Below are 27,422 nucleotides of genomic sequence, written 5' to 3'. Positions count from 1 at the left end.
GAGTTAGATTCCTGTTCTCGACCCAATTTTGGTGACGAATATTCGAACTGGTCCTGGACCCTCCCCGAGGTCGACTCAGCCTTAAATGAGTACATGGTGCCGTGTTTTAACATCGCTACTTGAGAGACAAAGGCGGCAGGGCGTGGTGCTGGTCACCCACTCTATCGTGTACCGTGCCGGCCTACTCGCTAACAGCACTTGCCCCAACCGTCTGTTAAAGGCTAAACTGGAGATCTTTGGCTTTGTTTTGATGCGTCTCGTTGCTGTCCTGTTAACGGCGTTTTTTTGGTGAAATTGACTGTTTCATCTCATCCATTCTGTGTTCAACCACCACCGCCCTTCAGGTCAAATTACTTCTCTCTGCTGCTGCTGCTTCCCTCACATGGCCCGACTCTCGACACTCCCTCCCATTCATCCTCCGTCTTGCCAAGCTCTCGCAGCAATAATCTCGCTCGCGTAAACTCGTATCCACTACAACTTTGTCAGTGTTGTTTGTTGCTGGATTCTTGACGTTTTGTTGCCCGTGCCCAGGAAACTGTGTTCATAAAAAAAATGTTTTGTTCTTGTTGTCGTTGGGTTTCAGATTTTTTTTTTTAAACCACCAGATGCCCCTAGCATAATTCAGTGGATAGTAAAAATGCCAAATATTTCTAGACAGATTGGTGGCTGACCTGAGTTACTTTTGTGTGTTCCGTTGAAACCCCTTTTGATCCGACATCACTTATCCTACTGATGAACACAAGAAGGGACACAAGTGAATTTAGTAACAACGTTGCCATACAATTTGATCCACTGGTCTGCTCGTGACGTAAAACGCGTTTTCGTAACGCGACTCTTCCTGTGTGCCTACTGCACGCGGTGTTAATCCTCACCCAGACACCCAACTCTGACCTTTTCTCAATTGGCACAAGTCTCGTACATTAGCAGCACCGTTCAATGCATCTAGCAGTTCATTACAGTGCGTTGGGGAGAGCATCACAGCAACAGCTGTGCATTTTACCGCTTCCTTACATGTTCTGTGTTTGGTGTGCGAATGGCAAACGCTGCGTCTAACTGAATGAAGCATGAAGCCTTAGTTTATCAATGGGTTAGCGTTTGTAAAAAAAAAATAAAGTGAGAATTTGTGCAATAATGCTGTTTGCAGCAAAAAAATGTAATTACACTCTATTGTCATTACGACATTTAACATCGGGCGCAATGCTTGCGGAAAATGAAAATGCGTTCTGTGGCTTTAAAGTGCTATTCTTTTGGAGATGTTGTTCCTCAAACAATGATTTTTAATTTGATTTTAATCGCGGGCACATGGCTGCAATGTGATTGGCCCAAATGAGGTCACGTGGGTTTGACGGCTATGCAAAAAGGAAGATGGCAGCCATTTTTTGTTGGTGGTGGGAACGTTTGCTGATGATTTAATAAAACAACTGTTGATTGACATTCATAAAATCAATAGCACACTTCGCGACTGTAATTTTTAGGTAAAAAAAATAGGAACGTATTTTAGAAGAGCTTTTTTTTTTCAAAGCACAAGTGACCTCAGCTCCTTTTGATTTAAGTTAAGTTAGCTAATTGGGCTTAGCTTTGTTGGCAAGAGGAGCTGAAGATCAAGATTAAAAAAAAGTATACATGTCAAATGTCATTGATGCCGCCACACCTTGGCATTGGTTCTTTATCCCGAATATTGCAACTGTTGTGCAGTTGTCACATTATTACGACTACTACTACGACATGCTTACCCAGGGAAGCTTCAGTCATTCCCAAAACCTTTCAGGAGGATCCTGCCAATGTTATGTTGTTGCAGGAGGTGGCAATTGTTGCAATGTACGATCCCCAATCGAGTAACTTGCAGGTAATATTTCAGCATTGGGGTGTTTTGCCCAATATCAATTACATAAAATATATATTTTTTGTATCTTTGGGAGGAAACCGAAGAATCCTGAGGTAGCCCGTGCAGAAGAGGAGTGAGAACATTAACAAACAAAAACAACCACCACAGACAGGAGCCCGAAAATGGAATAAAACCCAGGCTCTTCTTGCTGTGAGGGACAAGTATTACCATTGTGCCGCCCTGGCACATGACAAAGGATCTACTCCCAGAGTTCTTCCGAATGGCTGATGTAGATGCAAAGCAACAGCCACAATTTCACATTCAGGTGGTCAAGCCAGATAAAGGCATCAGAATCAGCGGAGTAGTGTTTCATCGCCGTGACGTCACCTTCGTATTTGTGGATCCGGGGCATTGTGTACGTTGCATTTTCTGTTCTGGATGACCAAAGTCGTACACTACTGGAGAGTTTTTTTTTTATTGTCCATTTGTGCATCGGGTATCAGCAATCTGCCATGGTTTGTACGGATGCGGTTTAGGGTGGACCATGAGTTTCATGAAAGATGAAAACCAGGGATATTCTACTTTGGGTTTTTCACAAGGTGTTTTTTTTGTGAGCACTTTTGAACCCCCATTCATCTCTCCAAGCTTCATTGGGGATTGAACTCGCATCGTTGAAGGTTAAGCGCACTGGTGCAAAAGGGATTGGTGTGACTCCCACAGTATCACAGTATCTTAACTCTTAATTCTTCTCCTTGGTTGTTGGACAAATGGGTGGCCACACCATTGCCTGCCTTTGTAAATTTCCCACCTCTACTGCGCAACATTTCACACCGATCAGAACCTTATGTCCTCATTATATCTGCAATGCTATCGTTTCACATTCCGATCTGAATTTAAAATGTTGCGCACTCGACCTTGTTATTATATGTATTAAGTCGCGCGCCTATTATTCAAATGCAAAATATAAATTGTAGGCTCATTTCTTTCGAACTGCTTTTTGTGTGCTTAGTTCATTGTCTTTCCCTCCGCACCTCCAATTAGCACGGTTGGCTACGTACGGTGCGAAACTAGTTCAACGTACGTACATACATACAAACAAAACGCTTCTTTTGAGGTTTGTTTTTCTTGCCATCTACCTTTCTGGCCGGCAACACACCTCGCTCAAAGGCCTGTCCCTTGAGCAGCGATCATCATCGTTTTGTCTTTTTCAAAATGGTTTATGGAGTCCATCAATAAAATCCCACCCCATCCAGGGCAATGTCCCATGACCTCCGCATAACCCCTGTTACTGGCACCTGTGATTAAGGTGGAAAAGCTCAGTCCGTAACCACACCGGCATTAGCGGCAGGGTTTTTTTTATAAATCTCTACCACATTTTGCAGTCCACGTGCCGGAAAACGGAACAAAAGCTGCGTAATCCACGTGTCCCAAATGCTTCCTTAACAATTCCTGGATTCCATTTTGCTGTCCGTGCTATCCATGGACTCAGCGAACTAACATTTAAAAGCAGCAGCAGCGACGGCAGCAGGCACATTGACCCAAAAGGCGAATTGCATCACTCGGTATGTTTAAGCTACACCAGCATGTGAAGAGACGAATGAAACAATATCTAAGGTGTCGTCGTCACCCGGACACTACGGTTGTCCCACAAAATAAGACGGTTACCAAAAATAGACCCCCCCCCCCCCCCCCCAGCCTATTTGATGCTTCTTTGATTTCTTTCGATTTTAAATCTTGAAAAAGCCTCGACAAGTAATGAAGACTATTTACTTCGCTTGAGAGTCAAGGGAATTGATATTCCCCCACCTGTCACGCTTCGCTCTCACCCCTGTTTCAATCACCAGTTCCAGGACACCGTTTATGGCGTAATTAGCCTGAATAAAAAACACAACTCGCTGAAATATTGACCCGATCCCTCTCTCCCTTCGCCCAACATCTAATGGGATGGGTTTGGCCTAGCTCAGCCTGGTTCACACAGGATCAGTGGCATATTTTCAGGGTGGGATGGGTGGAGGGGGCTTACGGGGAAGTTCTAACCCCACCCCCCCCGTCCAAAATGATTTAATATAAGTCACGTGGGCGTCGAGTTAAAAACCGCGTGGTTTAGCGAAGCGTTGCTGTTCTTCAAGGTGACCATTTGCGTTGTGAAGTTTGAGCAAAACAAAACAAACCTGTTGCCATGTTGAATTTTTATTCGTAGTTGGTTTCTGATGACGAAATGTGCAGTGGACACCTCCGTGCTATCTGCCCATGGATCTTGATGATGATGACGATGATGATGGGTTACATAGATCATCGTGTGGGTTGTTAACTACTAGAACCCTCCATCGCCTGACAGAGCCGATACAATCAAGTTGCCCACGTGGGTAAATATGCCAAAATTGGTTTAGTTTTGCAGCAAAAACTGGAGGACTGTTGAAAAGCAAAGCGAAATTTCGACGACTTTTTGGTCTGACGCTTCGCTGGAAATTGCATCCAGCATCGTCTGGTGTTAACAAGTGCTCGGCTCTCACGTGGAGGGTTATAGTTGATAACAAAAAATATATATAAATCACATTTTACCTTCGCGATATAACCCGAAAGAAGAAGGTACGCAGTGTGAATCGAGACTTTCTTTTTGGGTCGTGTAAACCCACGCGCAAAATGTTGATCTCTCATTACAGGTGGCGATTATTGCTGGCAATTTTGAGCTGGCCGAAATTATAAAGAACCATAAACCGACGGATGTGGGTGAGTAACGCGCATTTTTAAGCCTACCCCCCCAGCCCCCTTTTTTTTCTAATCGCTTGATCGTGCGACTCCCGGCGAGCGAAATGCGCTGCTTACGAAAACGAGCAATCGTCAAGATCAGAATGACGACCCGTTTATATGGACGGTCATGTGTTATGATAATGAGCATATATATTTCAACAAACTAAAAAAATCACACCGTCGGAATAAGTTAATGTGGTTTTTTTTGCGTGATTCTTCATGTGTAGATTGAATTCATAATGTGCATGCTTAATGTATGTTGATTACCATATGAATAGCCCAACCGGAAATGGTATCCATTGTCATTTATATGCATACATTGATCCCCCCCCCCCCCCACCTCTGGCATTCGCACCTGATTAGCTCATAAGTAACGACATCACATTTATCCCCCGTCTATTTAAGACTGAAATGGGAGGATTTCTCCACAACTCTGGCTTTCGCCTGATGATGTTGGTTGTAATTACAGGCGAAACGTCACGGTGCTCAAATTGTAAATGTTGTAGGTTTACTCTCCAACACACCGGGTGTGTGCTGTACTAGTAACGAATTGGCACGTTTGATTTACGTGACAAACCTTACTTATTGGCTGTGCCAGGTAGTGGCGGGTTTAGCGACGCGTTTATATTTACGTGGTCTAACCAGAAAAAAACATCTTATTATCGATTAATCCGTACGTCTTTAATGTGTTTGGCATGAAAGTTGCAAGGTGGCGTAGAGGGCTACCAGCACTGAGCCTTCGCGACTAAACCACCCAGAGTTCTCGTTCTCGCTTTTTAAACGTTTAGAAAGTTGATCGTCTCTGCACGAATAGTTAACGTTCTGGTGTTCTACTTGAATTTGCTATCTTAACCAACGATGCCAACGAACTATGTTTTTTTATTCTACCTGGTGTAAGGCCCACTGAGCGATATAGCTCTTGTTCAGAAGCGACCTCGTGATCATAAATTCATAGCCCGATGAACTGGGTTATCGTCGCGTGGAAATGTATAGCAGCCAAATACTCTAAACGCATGTGTGGAAAACGGGTCGTCTTCCTAATGCCCGTCAAAAATATATATTTTAAGCCACCATATTAGCAGCAGAATTGTTAATGGTCAGGTGGAATTGATCAAGGAAGAGAAGAAAAGGACTCTTCTACCTTTTGACAACAATGCAAAGTGTTAAGATGTTGCATAACCGCTTTCAATACATGAATTGTGCAAGCGAGGTTAATATGTTTTCATTAGTATTCGTTAGTGATATTTACACTTCATTATGCCACAGATAATAGAGTGGCTTAAATTTTGATTTAAAGCTTTCGTGACTGCAGTAATTCATATTCTTAGTTTTTTCGGTAAAGTCACGTTGAAGAGAAACAACAAAATAATAAAATATATATAAAACAATAAAAAAATTCTCACGACGTTTCGACCATAACTCAAACGGTCGTCTTCAGGTGTGTTGGTTCGCATAAATTTATTTTTAAACGTCGTGAGAATTTTTTATTGTTTTATATATCTTTTATTATTTTGTTGTTTCTCTTCAACGTGACTTTACCGAAAAAACTAAGGATATAATAGAGTGGCTTGTTTAGCAAAATATTAAGATTTATTGCAATGCGCATTGTGTGAGGTTGGCCCTAACACCAAACTAACGCCAAGCTTACGCCGACCTAACCCAAGAGTTTAACAACAACAAAAACCTGCATGGCAGTGTACAGTGCTGGCGTGCTATCCCATATGGTATGTTATGTAACTGCAAACGTTACATGTCATACAATTCTACATGTTAATTATAATGACTCTACATCATGTCGACATAACTTTGTTAACAAACTACAATGAAAACAATATTTTTTATTTGTCTTGGTTATTAAAATTATGATATATTAATGCTTTGTGGGGGAAGTCCACAATTGGTTGACCGATGGATTGACCCTTCCCCCTGCCATAGCAATGTGGAATTTCTACCACTTGGCTCAAGGTTGTAAATAGAAGACGAGCACTGCCTCAATACTTATCTGAGCAGGAAATCGCTTTTGACTTTTGAATCGCAGATAGCCGGACATAATTATGGGTCCATATTTAATCCACTTGCAAATCTCTGAGCGAGATGAATGTTGGGTCCCCTGTACCTCACGGCATCACGGACAAGGTGCGGCCCGCTTTCGGGGGCTGTATCTTATCAGAAGGATTGTCCATTAGCTTTCCTCTTCTCTGTGGCTATCAGGAGCGTTTTTGGGAATTGTTTGGCGATGCTGCATTGGCAATGGTGCAAAAGGACAATGAACAAAAATAACTCATCAGGCCACATGGTCTTAAGTGCACTCTCAATCTCTTATTAACCCTGCCTCTCTGGCCTCTCTGTATACGTGCTATGAACAAGGGCCACTGCCAAAAACATCGCCGATTATACATGTTTTTTTTTTTCATTCAAGACAGTGTTGTCAGCGAGTATGTCGAGTTTCGTGTTTTATATAAAAAAAAATTTAACGGCTGCCCATCACTCCATCCGTTGGTTCTTTCTCCGCTGAGGGCAAAAATAACAGGGGGTCCTCCAACAGTAGCCACCAATGTGCCCGCGCTGTGCAAAATCCTGAGTTATCGGTATTTTGCGCTGCGCTTACCGTGCGCCGGTGTAGTAAACCATGCGCGTTAAGGGTTGCTCCGCAGCTAATTGCTCCATTACGTTATTCCTGCGAAGTGGAACAATTGCCGCTCCATAGCATTTGTCCGAGCTGAAGACCGAAGAAAAGGAAAGCATCCCCGTTAAAGTAATGAGACTGAGAGCCGAGGCGTTCACGTTTTATCTTACCGCAGTTGCTTTGGCTCCAATCGCAAAAAGGTTTGTTGTTGTTGCTGCAAATGAGGATGACGGATAAGATAATAGGCGGCATGTAATAAGAATGGGAAGAATTTGTCGAGAGCTCGATCCTATCACATCCATTAGGTACACATCCTATTGTAATAATATTCGCATTTTTTTATTATTAGTCCGCTCGTTTACCCAGGAAAACCTCAATGGGCCTCAATATCTTTTTTCATGAGGGTCCTACAACTTTAAAAGTGATTTATATTTTTTTAATGAGTTGCAAATATTGATTTGTTCTTATTTAAGTGATTTGTTTACCTGTCCTATACTTTGCACTCTTATCGTGCTTTAGTATTGTTTGTTGTTGCAACGTTCTGACCCCGTGCCCCGACTGGATATCTGTGAAAAAGAGCTTTATAGCTCATAGGATTCCTCCAGTGTAAATATTCTGATTATGATTCTGGTTTTGCAGTAGGGGGACATACTGCTGCTACGCGTAATCCCCATTGAGTAGGTTTTTTTAAGGTAATTTTGGCAGCATTTGGATGTTTGGCCAACACAAGTTACATTGTATGTGATTTCTTAGCTAAGAGCGAACCCAGAGGGAACCCGTGCAGAACAGGGGGAGAAGATACAAAACTCCATGCAGAAAGGCACCCGAGTTGGGAATCGAACCCAGCCGATGCTTGCTGTGAGGCACAAGTGATTAATGATAGCGCAATACAAATCAAGAGTTGGATAATATCCATAATATCTATAGTATGCTCAACTTATTACGCACCGTCCGTAGCCGACCGTGCTAATCAGAGGTTGCAGGAGGAAGGACAACGAACTAAACACAAAAAGCAGTTCTAAAGGAATGACTTTTCAATTGAGATGATTTGGAAATGCTTAGCACAGCGGCTTCCTACTCGCGAATGAGTACGATAGCCGAGGGTACTCTTCAGTACCCAAATGTTAGCATGGAAACAAATCTAAATGCAGTGGAACCCCTCTGAACGACCACCGCTGTTAACGACGAATCGCTTAACGACGGGACTCCATAGAGCCCAATGTGTCGTGTATAGTGTAGTATAGTAGTGTATAGTAGTGTAGAGTGTAGTGTATAGTAGTGTAGTGTATAGTGTAGTGTAGAGTAGAACCCCTTTGAACGACCACCGCTGTTAACGAAGAATCGCTTAACGACGGGACTCCATACAGCCGAATGTGTAATGTATAGTAGTATAGTGCATAGCGTAGTGTATAATAGTGTAGTGCATAGTGTAATGTATAGTATAGTGTATAGTAGTGTAGTGTATAGTATTGTAGAGTATAGAACTGTAGTGTATAGTGTAGTGTATAGTGTAGTGGATAGTGTAGTGTATAGTAGTGTAGTATATAGTGTAGTGTATAGTAGTGTAGTGTATAGTGTAGTGTATAGTAGTGTAGTATATAGTGTAGTGTATAGTAGTTTAGTGTATAGAAGTGTAGTGTACAGTAGTGTAGTGTATAGTGTAGTGTATAGTAGTGTAGTATATAGTGTAGTGTATAGTAGTGTAGTATATAGTGTAGTGTATAGTGTAGTGTATAGTAGTGTATAGTAGTGTAGTATATAGTGTAGTGTATAGTAGTGTAGTGTATAGTGTAGTGTATAGAAGTGTAGTGCCTCCATAGAGCCCAATGTGTTCTCTTACCAACCATTCCCCTGTTAACGATGGGCTGTTGTAGGTACAGTACATGTTAATACCATGTGTTTATAATGTTGTTAGTATATTTATGTATTAATATCCACCGTTTAAATATTATAAAGTACGTTTTTTTTGGGTGACAAGGGGTAACTTTCGATGCTATCGGAACGAATGAAGCCTTTAACGCGTCTTTCTATATAAGGACCAAATCACTGAACGACGGGTCTCGTGGAACCATTTAACGACGCCATGAGAGCTTCTACTGCATTCACACGCGCAATATTTAGCGCCTTAAATTCCTAACACGCGCACGGAGGTGCCACCCAACCCTCGCTGGCTCGCCTTCTCCTTGCGAGCCACAGTATGATGCGGCTCCTCCTTGACGCCCACGGGAAGGTAGTCCTCACCACACACCCGCGTGTGACCCACCAACCCCGGCTCGCCTGCTGCCTCCACGTGACATAGCCACCGCCGCCCGGCTAGACGCACGTGCTGGAGGATACCGTAGGTAGGAGCGCGTCCTCGTGATGTATCGCCGTTGTTGGAGCACTTGCGGGGGGTGGGGGTGGGGGTGGTGATGGAACGCGGGCGAGATGACGAGAATGTGGCTGCGTGGGAGGCAGCTGCCAGTGGCACGTAGCGGCGCATCGTGAGTGCGCGTGCGGTTTTCCCAAGTCTCGTGTGTTGCGATCTCTCCGCCATCCTTTTTGTCCCAGATATGAGATGGTGCAAAAGACGCGCCGCGCACCCACAGTAAAACACAGCGTTTGTTGAAGGGGGGGGGGGGGGGGGAAGCAATTTTATAGTGACAATGAAGCGTGATGTGCGCCCGAAGAATAACAATTAATAATAAAATAACACTTTAACAAGCAAACATAAATAACGCGGTTCGCCCAAGGTCAGTCATTGCTTCGTCAGGCCACGGGCTTTATTTATTTATTATAACTATTAATATTTATCTCGCCTCGAATGTGCACGCGCACTGACAGGCATACATGGTTTTAAAAGGCGCGTGCGTGTACGTGACGAGTGAGTGAGTGTGCGCGTGAGCGTGCAACGCTAACACCGTAAGTCACAGGTTGAGTACAACGCCTTCGAAAAATCGCCTTCCCGATTCTTACAAAATTTCACACGGGTAAAGTCCCCCTGGCACAAAGTAAAATAACGAAGCAAAAAGACCCATTTTATAAAATGCGATTTTAATACGGACTCTGTCATGCAAGATCCGTGCAACAGAATGGTATTTTTTTAAAGATTAATAAGAATGGCATTTCATTATAAATCTATTGTGAAACTAACTTAGCTCGGGCTATAATACTTTCATTTCTTTCTAGCATCGTCCATGCGCATAGCATCCCACAGCACTGGATATTAATATATATGAAGACCAAATTCCTATTTAGAGCCACGACCGAGCAAATGAAAACCCCTGACTACAATTACCAAGCAAAAATCTAGACAATGAATAAACAAAATAAGAAATGGCACCCAAACAAAAAGCGCAGAAACAACCAAAAACAAGGTATCAAAACGAATAAACACGTTGATGCCCCGTGCATATGCTCAGCTACACATTGAGTTTCTCCAGCACGTTTAACCTTGGCTTCCAGAAGGCCGGCCACGCTCCACAGGGCCCCTTCCCAATCTCGCCTGAACTTCCCGTGACCGCATTTGTGGTGAAATCAGTCATAGCCATACGTTGTGTGCGTACGTGTGCTGTACATTGAACTTCTTTCGCGTCGTGCGTAGCCAACGGTGTTAACCGCAGGTGCCGTTGGGCATCAGCTGGCAAGCGGTTCACTGCCATGTCGGAAACACCCACGATGCATTGCGCACCCATGACATCTCTTCACACAGCAGTTGCCAGATGTCGCCACTGCTATCCCACCAAGGATTCAGTGCTCCGTTATTCATTTCCTCGTTATCCAGAACAAAACAGTGCACGGTTAATTTGATCGATGCTCATACACAGATGTATTCGTCTGCATGTACACACTCCTCTTGTACAGGGCTGCCTTATACATACAAAAAAGAACATATCCATAGTAGATGCCCATCTTTCTCTGCATATGTCATAACATACACGGTTTGTTTTGAGGTTTTTGCAGTGCATACAAGCTAAAATCTGGGCAGCTTGAATCATAAATTATGCAATGTTTAATTGTTTCGCGCGTAAAAGAGAACGATTTTGCAGTCAAATTTAAGTGGTCACGATGCATCAAAACGTACGGCTCCTTTACTATCAGATGCGTTATGAGGACCTCTGGACTAGAGGAATCGGTCTTGCTTGGGAATGGAGAAGGTAGGAGAGAAGGATGTGGATGGACGACATCAACAACACCGCTGGCCTTACACACTGGCCCAGCTACGAGAGACAGCGAGAGGCGGGTGTGGATGGCAGAATCTGGTCGTGGATGTCACCAAAGGTCGTACTCGACCTGGCGGCATGGGGTGACAACGTGTAACAAGGTGGCTATGAGGTGGCAGGGCTTCTCAATATTTTGTCTTTGCTATCATTGAAGCATTAGGCCACAGACTGTACGAGACATTCTATTTGCCCTGTCGCGAAAATGCTGGTTGACATTGGGTTAGACTCGTCTCCTCCATGGGATTGTGGAATTTCCACCACCGTCTCTGGAACCCGCAACTGAGGTTAGCCAACCGCCCGTTTCGTAGCTTCGGCGTGGAAGATATTTCTGCGAGGCTCATTTGGTGTCGAGCAACACAAACAAACACACACACACACGCGCGCTCCACAACATTTCCCGAGAAGAACAAAAACGTAGTCTTCGCAGTCAATGGAAAATACCAGGTGCAGCAAGATGCAATTAACGTAATGCATCTGTGATCACAGACACCTGGCGGTGGGATGCACATTTGCATAACATAGAGTTAAGTTGAACATCATAATGAGCTTTAGGGGAGCGTGCATAATTTTTTTGTATGGCCAAGACAAGGGTTATGTAAGTCGTAGGGCCCACGTGCTTGTGTTGCGTTGTTTTTTTTAATCATTATTTCCCTCCAGTCTTTTTTTCCGAAATGCGTGCAACGCACGGGTGCGCGCTGAACTCTTTGCGAGTCGATTCGGCAAGGGGCCTGCAGGGAAGCGTATCGACACCACCGATGGATTCCGTGCGCGCTCTTGCACGCGCTCGCGCTGCAGCTATCTTTGGAGCGATCGACGCCGTTTGGTGTTTGATGTGGATCCCACCCAAGGAGCGTTACGGCTGGCTGGCACCCCGCGCCGAGCTACACCCCCAGCACATCTTCCTCTCCCGGGGGGGGTGCGGGTGGAGGAAGGGCGCCTCCGTTGAGGAGGCTCCGACTCGGTGGAGATTCGTTAGCGCCGTTAGAACTCGAGTGGCAAATTTAGTTCGACTGGAGGAATCCGATGAACTATGCATCTTTTTTTTAACATATGTCCGGTAGGGGACGGGTTAGACAATTACAACAACAAACAATACGAAAAACATGGTAGGAGTGCAAAGTATAGGAAAGGTAAGTAAATCACAATTTTTTTTATGTCACAGGTAGAGCTCGCTGAGCTATGTAGCTTATTTTTTCAGAAGCGACCTGGCTATCACAAATGATAGCTCAACGACGTGGCTTATCGCGTGGACATTTATTGCAGCCAAATAATCTAAATAATCTAAACACGTGTTTCTAAATGCAATGCTGCGATGTATGGCAATGCAATGCCCGTGGACAATGCAATACTGTATGGCGCAATGCAGTATAAAACTAATGCATTGCGGTGTTGGGATTCGGCATTGTTGAGTTGAAAAGAAAATGCTCTTTGGTATAATGCAGACTCTTAAAAAATATCTTCCGTGAAAGTGTTGGTTGGAAAAAAATAAAATGTAGATAATTACTTTGGCCCAGCCCAGAAAACGTCAATTACGAATCAAAATATTGGCGGTGAAAAAAAAAACGACATTTAAAGAGCAGATGGTCAAAATCGCATGCGCCCAACTAATTGAATGCTGCCATAACAGAAAACTCGCGATGGAATTCAGCATCAATGATATACAAACCGACCAAAATAACTTAAACGAGGAGCTTTCTGAAAAAGCTGCATCGTCCCAACCTTAACAATTTATCAAAGGAATAGGCCTACCAATTGGTCTGGAAGTGGTAAAGGGAATCGTGAGTTTTAATGAGTTTAAACATCGAGACGATTCCAATTGGTCGGGAACAAGATGAATCAAGTGCATACCCCATCTGTCTCACTGAGCTTGAATGCAATTAACGCTGTGGCAAACGCAGAGCAGAGTTCTTTGTTCGTGTAGAGGCGTCCGTTAGTATCAGTTACGCGATGAAAAACCTCGAGGCAGACCTAACCATTTAAGTCATTTCATATTCAACCAAGGCAACGATCATGACCGCTTCGTACTACGCTCTGTATTGGAGGAAATTACCCATCGGCTTTTCCTCGATTGGAACACGATGTCGAGCGGAGATTCACGGATGGGTCCTAAAGTTTCTCGCGAGACCGGTCCTGGAACCACGAAACTCTCTCCATCTCTGGAGGGCTGCTGCCTGATGGAGGAAGTGGCACCATTGAGTTCGCCTGATGGCCTCGATCCTCCCAGCTCGCGATGTCCACACATCAGCTTTTTTTTTAGATTCCCTTTCAGCGCGTCTTTGACAAATATAAAGATTCCCCCGTATAGCCCGTAACAGACTGTTGGGGCAAATGCTGTTAGCGAGCACCTATGAAGGCCGGCATGGCACACGAGGGGGTGGGTGGGCAGCACCACGCCCGGCCACTTTTGTTTCCCCAGTGGCGATGTTTACACACCGCAAGCAGGTGCTCATTTGAGGCCGACTCGACCTAGGGGAGGCCCAGGACCGGTTCAGATAATCGTCACTGGTGTTGGCCGTGAGCGGGAATCGAACTCGGGCGGCCGAGTTCATAGCGCAGCACAAACCGCGACACTGCCGCTCCCCACGCGGTCGAGGAAACACGACCGAGTTTCCTATAACAGCCCACGACAACCACGGGATCTCTGACCGTGGGTGAGCTGGGAGTCGAGGGGTATGATTGGGGAGACGGGAATCTGGAATCCGCACACAATGTCCGGTCCAGCGAAGTTGCCGCAATGAGGATCGTTGCCCCAATGCTGGCGACGTTGGATTCGGTGTCGACGCAGGCGTTAGTGCGGCGACCGTCCCACTTCATGCGAATGATCCTTCCGGAGGCGTCATTAGGTGGTTGGTACCTGTCCAGACTCTTGAAGTATTGCCCGTAGGTGACCCAGGTTTTGCATCCATCGAGGAGTGTAGGGATGACAACTAGATTATAGACCTGGATCTCGGTGTCCTTCCAGTGAGGTCATGAGCGGTGAAAACGCATCGGAGCAGTTTCCCAAAGGAAGCTCTTGCAGAATCGGGGTTTACAGAAGTGCGCAACTGTCCCTCGCCGGTGATCTGTGGTGAGTCATATGTAAGGCCTGTGGCAGGTTTATATAGCACCTTTGTCTTCTCGATGTAACATGAGAACCATAGGCTTCGGAAAAGCTTGTGCAAAGAGATGCAGTGTCGACTGAACGTCATTGTCCGTGTGCGTGAAGATGGCACAGAATATCAGTGTACTGAAGATCAGTAATGGATGCCCTGGGGGATTTTAGTCTTTGGGCGGAAACGATGAAGATTAAAAAGCCACCCATCCATCCTGTATTGGATGTCAATGGCAGTGGGCAGGCACTCTTTAATGAGGACCTATGATGGCTGCTAAGAAGATGGAGAACGGGGTTGGGGCAATAACGCATCGTTGCTTCACGCCAGTTTGGATAACGAATGAGTCCGACTCCAGGCCACTACAGAGGACAGTGGGCAGTCATCCGATCGTGAAGACGCCTTTAGGACCTTCATACATTCTAGAGAGAAGCCAAACCTGGCCAGCACTTTCCACGAGGGCTTCACAATTGACAGAGTCAGTGGCCTTCGTCGAACTCGATGAAGGCCACGCACGGGTCCTGATGTTGTTCCCCGACACATATTCCGGATGTGGCTGGGCAACGAAGATCGTGCCGCTATTCCCGTGGGAAATGTTCTGGAACCGGGCTGAGATTCAGGCAGAATTTCCGTGGCATGGGGGAAGTCATCCGCTTGAAGAGGATATTGTGGGTGAGAATTTTCCCTGCAGGGAACATGCCCCCCCGCCATAGGGATGTGGAAATCCCACCACTGACTCAGGGCTGTAAAGCAGGATGTGACCATAGGCCTCGGCAAGGTAAGGTTATTTACGCTTTTTACCAGGTAAAAGGGTAAAGGTAGCGTGGAAGAATTACCCGGTAGGGTAAAGGTAGCGTGAAGTATTACCAGGGAAATACCTTGTGTACCGCTCGCTAAAAGCTCCGTGGCGCAGTCCGTGGCCTCCATTTAAAATTGGAATCATTGAGAGTCTTCTATATGAATAAAGCGCTCTACCTCGCATTTACCTGTTATAACCCTTTTTCATGTGTAGTACCCCAGTAATTACCCTGTAATCGGGTAATTTGTATGGGGTAAGGGTCAAAGGTAGGGTAAAGGTCGACTCGTTGTTTTTACCTTTTACCTTGCCGGGGCCTATGTGAGCACCAATGCCTCAAGTCACTTGGATATGACCTTTTTGACCGATTTTTTTTTAAAGCAGGATATTGGTGAGCACTGTCGGCTGGGGAACAGACTTTGATAAACGGTGCTCTGGAGGTTTCCAGGTGGCTCAGAGGTCAGAGCAGTACTGGCCAAAGCCGCTGTGAACCCTGGCTTCAAATCTGGGGAAGCCATTTGTAGTTAAAACAAATTGAGTTCTCAAGCTCAGCGAGTTGATGATCTTGGCGTGATCACCAAAGTACCAAATGCGACCATAGTTTAAATACATTTTCATGTAACTTGGCAAAAAAAAGAATCAAACGAGAAATCTAAAATAACATCAGCTTTTATATTCTCGGTTCTTTCGGTGAAGTCACGTAGAAGGGAAACAATAAAATGATAAAAATATAAAACAATAAAATTATCACGACGTTTCGACTGCAACGCAAGCAATCATCATCAGGTGTGAAAACCACAGCTGTGCAGTCGAAACGTCGTGAGAATTTTATTGTTTTATATTTTTATTATTTTATTGTTTCCCTTCTACGTGACTTTACCGAAAGAACCAAGAATTTGAATCCGTGCAGTCACGAAAGATTTAAATCAAAACATCAGTTTTATTGACATGCAAACGAGCATGTATCTGTTGCAGGGTGTGCGTGATAGGGAATCGTCCCCTCCGCGTGGATAACAAGAGAAATCGGAAGCAATTCTGTGATATCCCATCCTGCGTGCCGTTCTCGCTCTATCTCCATATATATGTGTGTCTGTTCAAAATGTTTAGCGTACTTCCCAACATGCAACAAACTTGAAGTTTGCCATGTGGGTACTTTCCAGACTGTACACCATGCAAAAATTATTTTAAAAAAAATACACTTTTTGGGGGGGGGGGAGCTCAATAATGCATATTTGTTTTGCACGGCAAGTGAGCTGTGACGTCAAATCTGTCACGTGACCCGCGCATGTGGCAGCGTAACGCATTGTAGTGTAGTGGTTAGCGCGCCGCGCTACGAACCCGGCGACCCGAGTTCGATTCCCGCTCACGGCCACCACCGGTGACGATTATTTTTACCGGTCCTGGGCCTCCCCTAGGTTGACTCAGCATCAAACGAGTAACTGCTCTGCTGTGTGAACATCGCCACTGGGGAAACAAAGGCGGTGGGCGTGGTGAATCCAAGTCCCGGGCGAAGCCGGGTAGAACAGCTCGTATATATAAAATGGGGGTGATGCATTGCCCTGCAGGATTGTCTAACGGATGCTCCGTTTCAGAATACGACCCAAAGATAGCACAACTTGCAACAAAACTGTTCGAAAAGGCAAACAAATAAACGCTGTACACGCCTTCGGTGGTACCGTGGGTGTTTAAATAAATAAATATTCAGTGAATGCGCATTGTCGTATAAATTACTCACGAGTGCAGGGGTGGGAGATGGGATCCTGCCTCGCTTTATTTACTTGCCATCAGAGATGTCAGAGGCACTCAAACCTTGACCGTGTCACGCATGCAAATGAAATGAATGGCATCGGCACGTGTGAAATAAAAATAAGAACACTCCACGCGCGTAAAATGGCTTTTGCGTGCCCCTGAAATCTGCAGATGGGTTGGTCACATGTAAATGTTAGCGGTATTATCATCTCGTCTTTTAAGATACATCACTTAGCCATTGTTAATATTCACGTGATACGGCATTTAGCACCTTGAGTGTATTTCCACGAGAAAACATATAATAGGGCTTTTGTATTGATTTAATAAAGTAAAATAAACTAGTTGTTTAAAAGGGACTTTACGATTTCTGATGGCCAGTAAAATCTTGTCACGTGTGCAAGGAGGTGTAGGCATTCCCCGTGTTATCCAACGGCGAGCTTTTTGTGCAATGTTACGAGCATTAATCTTTGTTTAAATCATTTTAGGCAGCTTAACCTGCGGCGAATAGCTTTCCCTGAAAGCTCCACCGTATATTAATGCAGCGTCTGTTGTGTTTGGGAAGTCCTACGTGGGTTTTGCTACCTCTGTGAACTGTGTGTTGGTGTTAACGGTAGCGATTCTAACCCGGTGGTGTAACGGTTAGCGCTACGCTGCGCTACGAACCCGCGTACCCGAGTTCGATTCCCACTCACGGCCAACACCAGTGACGACTATCTGAACGGACCTCCCCCAGGTCGACTCAGCCTCAGTTGAGTACCGAGTGCGATGTGTAAAAACATTGCCACTCGGAAGACAAAGGCGGCCGGGCGTGGTGCTGGCCACCCACCCCCTAGTGTGCCGTTCTGGCCTTCATAGATGCTCGCTAACAGCACTTGCCCCAACAGTCTGTTAAGGCTAAATGGGTGGGATCTTTGTATTTGATTCTACCCCCTCGCGATCAAAACAATGATCACGATGCAGAATCTGCTAATCGATTTGAGAAACGAATATGCGTTTTAACATCGCGGCCGCTTGTGGCTGGAGGGATCGTGTGGACCCATATGTTGTGAATCGTCAACAAAATATATTATTACACGTGCCATTTAATTCGTGTATCGTGTGGCTTACGACTTTATCTAAATCGACAAATTGATGTGTCATTGCAAACCCATTATTTACTTACCGCGTACGGTACTGTGGCAATTACACGGGTTGCTGTTACTTCCTTTTGGGAATACGATCGGAAATAAAACTTTTTTTTTAAGTCTTAGGGTATTAAAAAAAAGCGCTCAACCTTACTACCGTAATTTATTTGTTCTCCAGCCGTTACCATTCAAGTAATCGCCTACCATGACTATTGCTCATCAGGCTGCGTGTGGGTCGGTGTGACTTCTCTGCGAGGGTTTGACCACCTCCAGAACTGGCACAATTTAATAGACTCCGCATCAGAACAAAAGCCCATCTTCACGTTGCACTGCGCAACGCGAGCTCAAATCAAGATTGAGCTCGAGTATATTTGACGTGAATGTCTCGCACTCAGAATCTTTATTTATGCCGCAGGAGGAATCCGATTAGCTATGAAGCTCTTTTCCACAGATGTCCAGTTGGGGCACGGGGTCAGAACGTGACAGGAACAAACAGCACACAAACACGATGTGAGTACAATGTATAGGAAAGGTAAGCAAATAACTAAAAACATACAAATTATGATTATTTTTTTTTACTATTTTTTACATTACCAGATGAAGCCCGCTGAGCTTTTTGTGCCTTTTTCAGAAGCAACCTGGCCACAAATGAGAGCTCAATAAAGTGGCTTACTATCACGTGGAAATGCATTGCACCCAAATAATCTAAATAATCGTAATGCAATAATGTCTCGAGAAATCAGGGACTGTAGAATTCCAAAGATGCTGTAACAAAATAAATAATCAAGACACTATAATGTTATACCTCTGGGTTGCATAAGTTAAAAAAAAATTTAATGTTCATTTTTTTACATGGAGGGATAGATTATTGGGAAAGAGCCGAATTTGCCGGCTTATTTATTTCGTTAATTTCAAAATGCTCCACAACCGATGCCATGGACGTTGTAGAGATACCGCGTGGTGCCTTCCTATCAGACATTACGTTGGTAGGAGTAGCTTTTGAATACTTGGCAGACAATGCCAACAATACTGAGGCTCAAACCCTTTTTTTGTCGACGATTTTAATCGGAGGTTATTACGTCGATTCAATGTTACCCTGTTTACAGATGGTTACATTCCCCATACTTACAATAGTTTTATTCCTACTTAAGTTCCCCACAAATCCAGAGAGTTATTAACAACATCAAAATCGGCTGTCTGATCATCTTGTTCCATTTACTCAGCCGATGTCTCGGCCCGTGATCAAGCGACTCCTCTGGTAGATGTCTAAAGGAAAAATACATAATAGTTTAAAAATACTTTTTTTAAAAACACGCTTAAATGAAATGTACTAGTAATGGCAGAACTCCATGACTCCAGGAAGTGGCCCCGAAGCTTGCCACAACGTAAGGGGCCCTTGGTCAATTACAGCCAACGTCAGTTGAGCGTGGACAATTAGACCAAAGCCGAAACATAACATATAAAAAATAATGTTTAAAAATACGTCTTTTTATGATAGAATATAGTATTGTCATCAGTATGACATAAGCATACCAAGTTTGCAGTCGATACCACATTGGGAAGTGGGTTAAAATTGAGCTACAAGATTTGAAGATACAACAACGACAACAACAACAGACAGAGTGAGTTAATAAAAACCGTGTAAAAATGAAAACGCCCTGTCGTGGATGGGCCGATTTACACAAAGATTGCTTGAAAAAAAAATCCTCCAGATTTTGAGCACGCTTATCGCAGATCTGCCCCAGGCCCGTCAAAGTGCCACTCGATAATCAAGGATCCGTGAGCTGGGACGAAGAGGGGGGGGGGGGGAGTGCTGCTGATGCGATGTCAGCTCATCACGATGCCCTCAGCCCACGCTGGCGTGAGAACGGCCGTGCCAGTAGGGGCCAGGGCCTCGTCACGTGCCTCGTAAGCGACTTGAGCGCCCCGTCACCACGGCGTGCGGTACGAGGTGTAGGATACGCGATGCCCTTTGCGTCCCGACGATGCCTTGCAATGACTCTGAGACACGAAGGTCAAATGTCATTTCTACTACTATTGTTATTATTGTAATTGTTCACAATAGAGGGGGGTTTTTTTTTCTGGGTTAGATCGCGTAAATATCTCAATGTGTCGTTAAAACCCCGCCACCACCCAACAGAGCCAACTAGTGAGGCTTTGCTCTCCAACACACAAGCGGTGTTACTGTACTCGTGACGAATTGGCCACGTTCTGTTTACGTGACGAACCTTACTAGTTGGCTGTGTCGGGTGGCGGCGGGTTTGAACGACACACTTATATAATTACGCGATCTAACCTAAAAAAAACCCTCTATTGTGGATGATATTGGCCGCGAAAGCCTCCTAGGTGTTACACTTTGATTTTTGTCGCTTCTGCCGCTGTTATCGCTGTCTCTGCTTATTTTCCCCTCTATTTTGCGCGCTCCCTCGCTCTTTATTTTACTTTTACTGCGCTCTGTATGCAACCACCGACTCTATTTGATTTTATTCTCTCACTGCTCTTTTTTTCAAATCTCCCACGGTAGTCTAAGACTAACACTCACCCTTTACGTATTTTAACCATCCTAACCCTGCATCGCGCGGCTTCAGATGCGCTTCTGCGGCTGTCTGGAACGCTCTTCAGATATTTATGAAATCACTTTTAAATCTAAATTTAAAACTTACTTCTCTGGCACTCCTTTTGTATTTAGCTTGTTGTCCTTCCCCCGCACCTCCGATGAGCATGGTTGGTTTGCGTACGGTGCGAAAGAAGTTCAACACACATACACGCATTATACGTGGACCTGAGAGCTATCGCCTGATAGATTTCGATGGTGTGAATTGTGACTGAACTGAAGTTGCATCTCCCCACCAAAAGGGAACGTCCTCTTGCTGGGATACTGAAGCTTTAAACAAATATATATAAAAAATATATATTTAAAAATAAAATATGCAGCCACATTAACTTGGGGAGAGACGCGATTTAGACATCGCAAGGACACATCGCTCGCATCCCGTCCCACAATCGAGGCAAACGCTCAGTCAGCATCTGCCGGTGAATGTGCGCGGTATGCTGTTTGGTGACAACCGCCCGGGCAGACGGAGGCCCAATCCGCATCCTTATGCCTCATTCGGCTTAATGTTGTCAAAGTGCCGCAGTGATCCGTGAAGTTTAAATGGACCTCTACCAAACGTTTGATTTTTCACTCTTCATGTCATAAACCGGCCAGGTTGCTCAGCGGCGGAGCCAGTGGCTCGCAATCGGAAAGGTTGCGAGTTCCAATGCTGGCTGGGGGTGGTTGACTCAGCCAATAATTTCTCGAGGGTCGAAAAAATGTGTACCGATTTGTGAGAAAGATAGACTCGCCCCCGCCATAGGAATGTGGATTTTCTGCCACTCGGCTTAGGGCTGCAAACCTTAGAGATGATGGCCGTTGCCTCGTTGCTCATTTGAACGGGAAAATTTCACTTTCACTCGACCGTCCGAAGGTATTCATGTGGGTAATCCAACCGATTCATGGAAATTCACACTCACGCGTTCGTCACTAGATTGGGTACATTCATCGGCGCCGAAAGGGTCTGCGTTGCCGTTGTGCGGACAGCATGCAAATATAATAATTCGAATGTATAATGCGCATTCCATCCTAGGATCACAATGCGCAATGCATGAAAATCAGGAAACAAAAGCAGAACCAGGGCAACCGACCAAACTCAATTGGGAAGGCCACTTTAAGGAGTTTTCAAAGCGGGCTTAAATATATCTACCGACTCCGATTACCTGATTTCAAGTGGCAAGGTGTTCCATAGCCTTATAGGTTAAATGTAGTTGCTGGCCTTTAGGCATGAAGCTTTTTTTCCCGCGAGCCAGAGGTATGTATTTAAATTCCCATAAAATTAATGGGTGGCAAATTACCCCGGCAGAAAAAAATAAGTCGAAATCCCTAAAAGCAAAGATTAAAATGAGGTCAGTGGAACAATGGCATTAATGACAGCACACCGTTAGAACAGACCAGTTGAAGACAATGTGACAATTAAAAAAAAACCAACAGATTAAAAAAAAATCTATTACATTTGTATTATGTTAATTTGATAAGTAAACGGAAGACGTCTTAAAATTTCGGCTGATTAATGCACCACAAAGATGAAAGCTGTAGCCGCTAAAGTTGAACGAGGATTTAGTGGGTTGTTTTTTTTTTACTTAATGACCTACCATCTGTCAAGTTAAACATTTATACTCACTCATTGCAATGTTTCCGCCGTCAAAGGGCACGCGCTAGGAGAGGAAATTAGCAACGGGCTGTCAAATGAGCGACTTCTGCCAGTGCGCTCGGGGTGGGTATTGCACTTTTCAGGTGAAATTCTTTGTTGCGACGGAGGCCCACGCTTCCCACGTCCGTGAGCAGTCTGACTGCGCTGTGCGGGCGCAAGTTATCACGGGGCGCGAGGCCGAGGTCCCAGCGTGCGAAAAACGCGGACACTTTCATCAGGAACCGAGGCAACCGTTGGGCAACTTTCCACGTGCCCGACCGTCACACGCCGTGACTTTGGAAGTCACGTGACTTTTCAACAAACAAAAAAACTCAAACGCGCTTGCACCCCTTAGCTCTACTGCACTGCACTCGCATGCGTTACTCTGTCAGACACTTCGCGTTATAATTTGTAACAGTCCAGTAATTGGTTCCCATCCGGCTAAGTATGCTGGACAGAGGTGATCGCTTTCACCCATTTGAATGAACGGTGACACTGAACGCAGAGAATCGTTGACCCTCTCTGACATTTGCATTTCGCAAAAGCAAAATCCAGGCCAATCGGCAATTGTTCCGTTATGCACATAGCATCCTTCCTATTCACACCAATGCATGCTGAGATATAAATCTAATTTCTGATTACAAATTTTTATTTTATTTTATATCGCCTAAGGCCCACTGAGCTGTGTGGCTCTTTTTCAGAAGCGTGATAAGCCACAACGAAGTGGCTTACCACGTGGACATTTATAACAACCAAGTGCTCTGAGCGCACGTTGATTCTAAATGTGGAAGGAAAAACCGGAGGACCCCGAGAAAAATCCACACCACCACGGGGAGAACACGCGGACTCCAAATATACAGGGTCAGGATCTCGAACCCACGACCTCCTGTATACCGGGACACGCAGATAACATTTCCCTACCATGGCGGCACAGATCATCTCGTCACGTCCATCTTCACACCCTTGCTTGATCACGTGACAGTGATTTATACGTCCACTTTTAGCGGAGCTCAGGACAGCTCAGACACTCCCCCCCCCCCCAATCTGCCTCGTGCTTTATTCCTAACGAGAGTCGCTCTGTTTATCACCGTGACCTTTACCCTAAATCTGGTGACATCTAATGGATAGACCTTACGTATGGGTGTATTCCTTAAAAAGAGAGGGTCCTTGCCTCTAACATCTGGCAGCTTACTAGCATTGATTGAGGCGGGCCTGACTCTGTTGACGAGACGCCGCATGTCGAAACGAGTCCCATCCAGCGTGTTTGCTTGCGCTGTATCAATGCTGCTGAAATAATGCACTCCCAGAAGGCCGTTGGACCGGTGGATTGCGATGTGATATGCAATTTGCACGAAGGACGCTGTACAACTCATTGTTTTTTTCGGTAAAGTCACGTATGTAGAAATACCATAAAATTATATTAAAATAAATCAATCACGACGTTTCGACCGCAACACAAGCGATCTTCATCAGGTGTAAAAAACAAATAGCGAGGGAGCGCATAGGGTGACATCAACGCAACGCATAGAGAGCGCCAAACTGCACGGAGGTAAATACAACAAGAAGATGAGAGACGAGAATTCAACAAACCTAAGAAAAAATTACGTGATGCAAAACCAGTCAGGCCAACAACACAGTTAGACACTTGCCTGGCGGACCACGAATTTCAGAAGAGTGCTAAATTCCGTGTTCATCCTCTGGATTGAACATACCAGCAGAGACAGAGTGAACAAATACGAGGTACAAGTCAGCAGAAATACATATACAGGGACACCAAGACGCAAGGAGAGGAAAGACGGACAGAGAAGCAAGGAAAAAGAAAAAGGGCCGGAGGGATGAACAGACAGAGGCCTTAAATAAGAAGTAGAGGTGGGTGGAGGGGCCGGAGAGAGAAGGCACGGCAGCAGAGGCGGGGGGGGGTGTTGCGGTCGAAACGTCGTCATTGATTTATTTTAATATAATTTTATGGTATTTCTACATACGTGACTTTACCGAAAAAAACAATGAGTAATTTATGCAGTCACGAAAGCTTTAATTCTAAATTGACGCTGTACAAAACTAAACATTGGAGCTGAAACTGAGGTTGGAGCCACGACGTTCCAGTGACACTGAGCTTGGCACCCCACATCAGAGTCACGGTCATTTATGTTTGTGAATTATTGTGTTACATATTACATTATTGGTATTGTTATTACAGGCAACTATAGAGGTAATTGTCGAGATCACTAGTGGGTGATTCCTGCAGATATTGTAATCGATATCGATACCTGGCCTTGGGGTCCATCTGATCCATCAAAATGCCAACACTGTTGGAGTCACAATGACACACGTTGAGATTTGAGACGCAACAGACGTCAGTGACAATGTACTGCCAACGATATTTGCAACGTCGGAAAGATTCAACACGTTTGCGGATACACGATGAGCACAAACATCTCATAAGCCATGGATATCGGCCAGTCAGAACAAAAGAACAAAGTAGTGCATTGATAGTACTGAACCCAACATCAGAGGCTCATACAAACTATACACATGGACCAGTAAAAAAAAAAAACCCTGTTCAGAAGAATCTTAAAATGAAGCGAAAATAGCCAAGAATTCAAAACATATCTGTTTTGTGCACGGAAAGTGGAATTGGAATGTCTGCATATTTAAAACGATACGTGACCTATGTAAATCGGTGGTTTCATTCATCTTAAACTGACAGTAAACCTTTCCGGGAGCATAGTAAAACAATACATATGCATGACGTTCGTATTTGTGAACAGGCAGTCTGAGATTGAAGCTCAGGGTGTGACATTCGCCAGAAGTTGAGCTTGTAATCATAGCCGGTTCTAGGTTCCTCAAGGGAGATGGGCGGGGGGGGGGGGGGGGGGGTAGCATTGTGATAGTAATCCAGAACATCTGTAAATGCAGCCTGTGATTAGCAGGAAAGCTGGTAAATAGTAACATTGTAATTTGTAAATACCGTTGTCGCGCTGTTGGTGAGCGTGTTGCGTGTTGTACGTGTGTAGACGTGCACGGTGCACACATGTGCAATGCGATGGAACAACCCAATGTTAACAGAGGAGACAAAACATGCTTGCCATTGTATATATTACGATGACGATGGTGTGCGTCAAACAACAACAACGAGGTTATAAGTTGAAGGTGCCACCCTGAAATCTGACTGCTAATGCCAACTTTAGAGAGCTCTGCCAGAGGGTGTTTTGGCCTACTCTTCCACGCCATTGGTATGTTGCTTGGCAGAGGTGTTAGTTCATAATGAAGGTTTTTGGGTTAGATCGCGTTATTTATAAATGTGTCGTAACCCTCCACCACCCGACACGGCCAAACAGCAAAAAATGTGTCACGTTTACAAAGGACAAATAGTTCACTACTTTAGCCCACCGGTGTGTTGAAGAGTGAATCAACATCATTTAAAATTTGAGTACGACGTTTCGCTGGTAATTACATCCAGCTTCATCGGGCAATTTGCCAGAATGGTGAGAACCCGCTGAGGCTCCGGGTGTCTTTTCCACGGATGACCCTCGGCCAACGATGGAGACAAAAAACAAAACTATTGGGTGAAGGGGCGCCAGCCTCACACCACCCCCACCGACACCTCCGATTAGCACGGTTGGCTACGTACTGTGCGAAAGAAGTTCAACATACACATGCACTACATGCGTACTACAAAACGCAACACTCACGTGAACGGTGAATGGCTAAACAGGAGGGGGGGGGGGGAGTTAAATGGAGATGGCATTGCAAAGAAAGCGGCGGTGGGTATTTTTTTTTTAAATAAACGGAGGTGATCGCCACTTTGATCGCATTGGTGTCAGAACCACCAGGCTTTTGACACCAAGGCCCTCTGCGGTACCGATCGCGACGACCTCCGACCCCGCCATCCGCCCAGGGGGAAGCATCTGCTACCGCTGCGGTCAAGCGCCAGTGAGTCGCAGAGAAGGTCCGATATTACCGGGGTGCCCGGCCCCAGCGATTCCCAAGAGAGCCCCGACCTCACCGCCCGGTGGTCTAGAGACAGTGTGCTATCATCTCCAGTCCCGGGGTGGCAGCGATACCTCGGGAAAGCCATGGGGCAACCGTGCGGGGCTGCCCCAGAGCAGTCTGGGAAGTAGCGCGAGTAAACTAAACTTCACCGGGGTAAGGCCCACTGAGCTATGTAGCTCTTTTTCAGAAGCGATGTTGCTATCAGAAATGATGGCTCGACGAAGTGGACATTTATTGCGGTCAAATACAATAAACTACAAATATACAGCAGCAGGCGTCAGGGTCGGGATCAAACCCGCGACCTCCTGTATACGAGGCGAGGTAGTTAACATCTCCGAGCCACCATGGCTCCCAAGCCCCACGGGGCCCCCTCCATACCAATAAATGCAATGAAGTGGTCATCGTCATCATTGCATGCATCATCAATATCATCAGTCTTTTGCTGTGGAATGTATTGATTATAAAGACTCGCAGCAGGCTTGTGGTGAGTAAACGGCAGTCAAATACCTTTCAAGCAGTCTTTATTCATACTTGAAATGCAGCACGGCACAAAATAAAAATGATTAAAATGTGAAATACAGTTACAGCCCGGAACAGATGGAACGTTGGATCAACGTTGGGCAAATTGTCCCTACGCTGTTCCAACCACATGCCCACATTGATTTCTTGAGAACTGCTTTTTGTGTTTAGTTTGTCGTCCTTCCAACCCACCTCCGATTGGCACGGTTGCCTACGTACGGTGCGAAAGAAGCTCAACGCACACGCACTACGTACGTGCATTGAAACCAACGTCGCATTGTCTGCTGGGAAATTGCTGGGAAACTGACGTATCGATGATCCCGTCACTTTGGGAAATTCCACTTCGTTTCGTGACAGAGTCATACCCCCGGCAGCCCCTTGCCAATCGCTCTATCCCAGGGTTATTAGGCGTGGAGCGACGTCAATCTTGACTGCGAACGGCCCTCCTAAAAAAATAACAACAACGACCTCCTTGCTTTGCCTCCGCACTGCGGGAAAAAAAAATAGGGCGTCTGATCGCAG

General features: G+C 45.2%; 1 protein-coding gene across 4 annotated transcripts in view; it reads left to right on the top strand.

Moving 5' to 3' along the window:
- LOC116944325 (SH3 and multiple ankyrin repeat domains protein 2-like) overlaps window positions 1–27,422 on the top strand; it is a 375,705-nt gene that overhangs the window by 134,261 nt on the left and 214,022 nt on the right. For all 4 annotated transcript variants that reach the window (XR_012942522.1, XM_076068527.1, XM_076068526.1 and 1 more), the window contains exon 9: window positions 4,489–4,555. Coding sequence is in view for 3 of the 4 variants with exons in the window: in XM_076068527.1 (XP_075924642.1) it covers window positions 4,489–4,555 (67 nt within the window). In the remaining variant the exon portion in view is untranslated. The remainder of the gene's footprint in view (window positions 1–4,488; window positions 4,556–27,422) is intronic.

Source organism: Petromyzon marinus, chromosome 21, assembly GCF_048934315.1.
Source record: "Petromyzon marinus isolate PM22_M1 ecotype Great Lakes invasive population chromosome 21, UKy_Petmar_22M1.pri1.0, whole genome shotgun sequence".
In the NCBI taxonomy this organism is placed as follows: Eukaryota; Metazoa; Chordata; class Hyperoartia; order Petromyzontiformes; family Petromyzontidae; genus Petromyzon; species Petromyzon marinus.
Note: the sequence above shows the minus strand (reverse complement) of the source record. Positions and strands in the feature narration are given on the sequence as shown.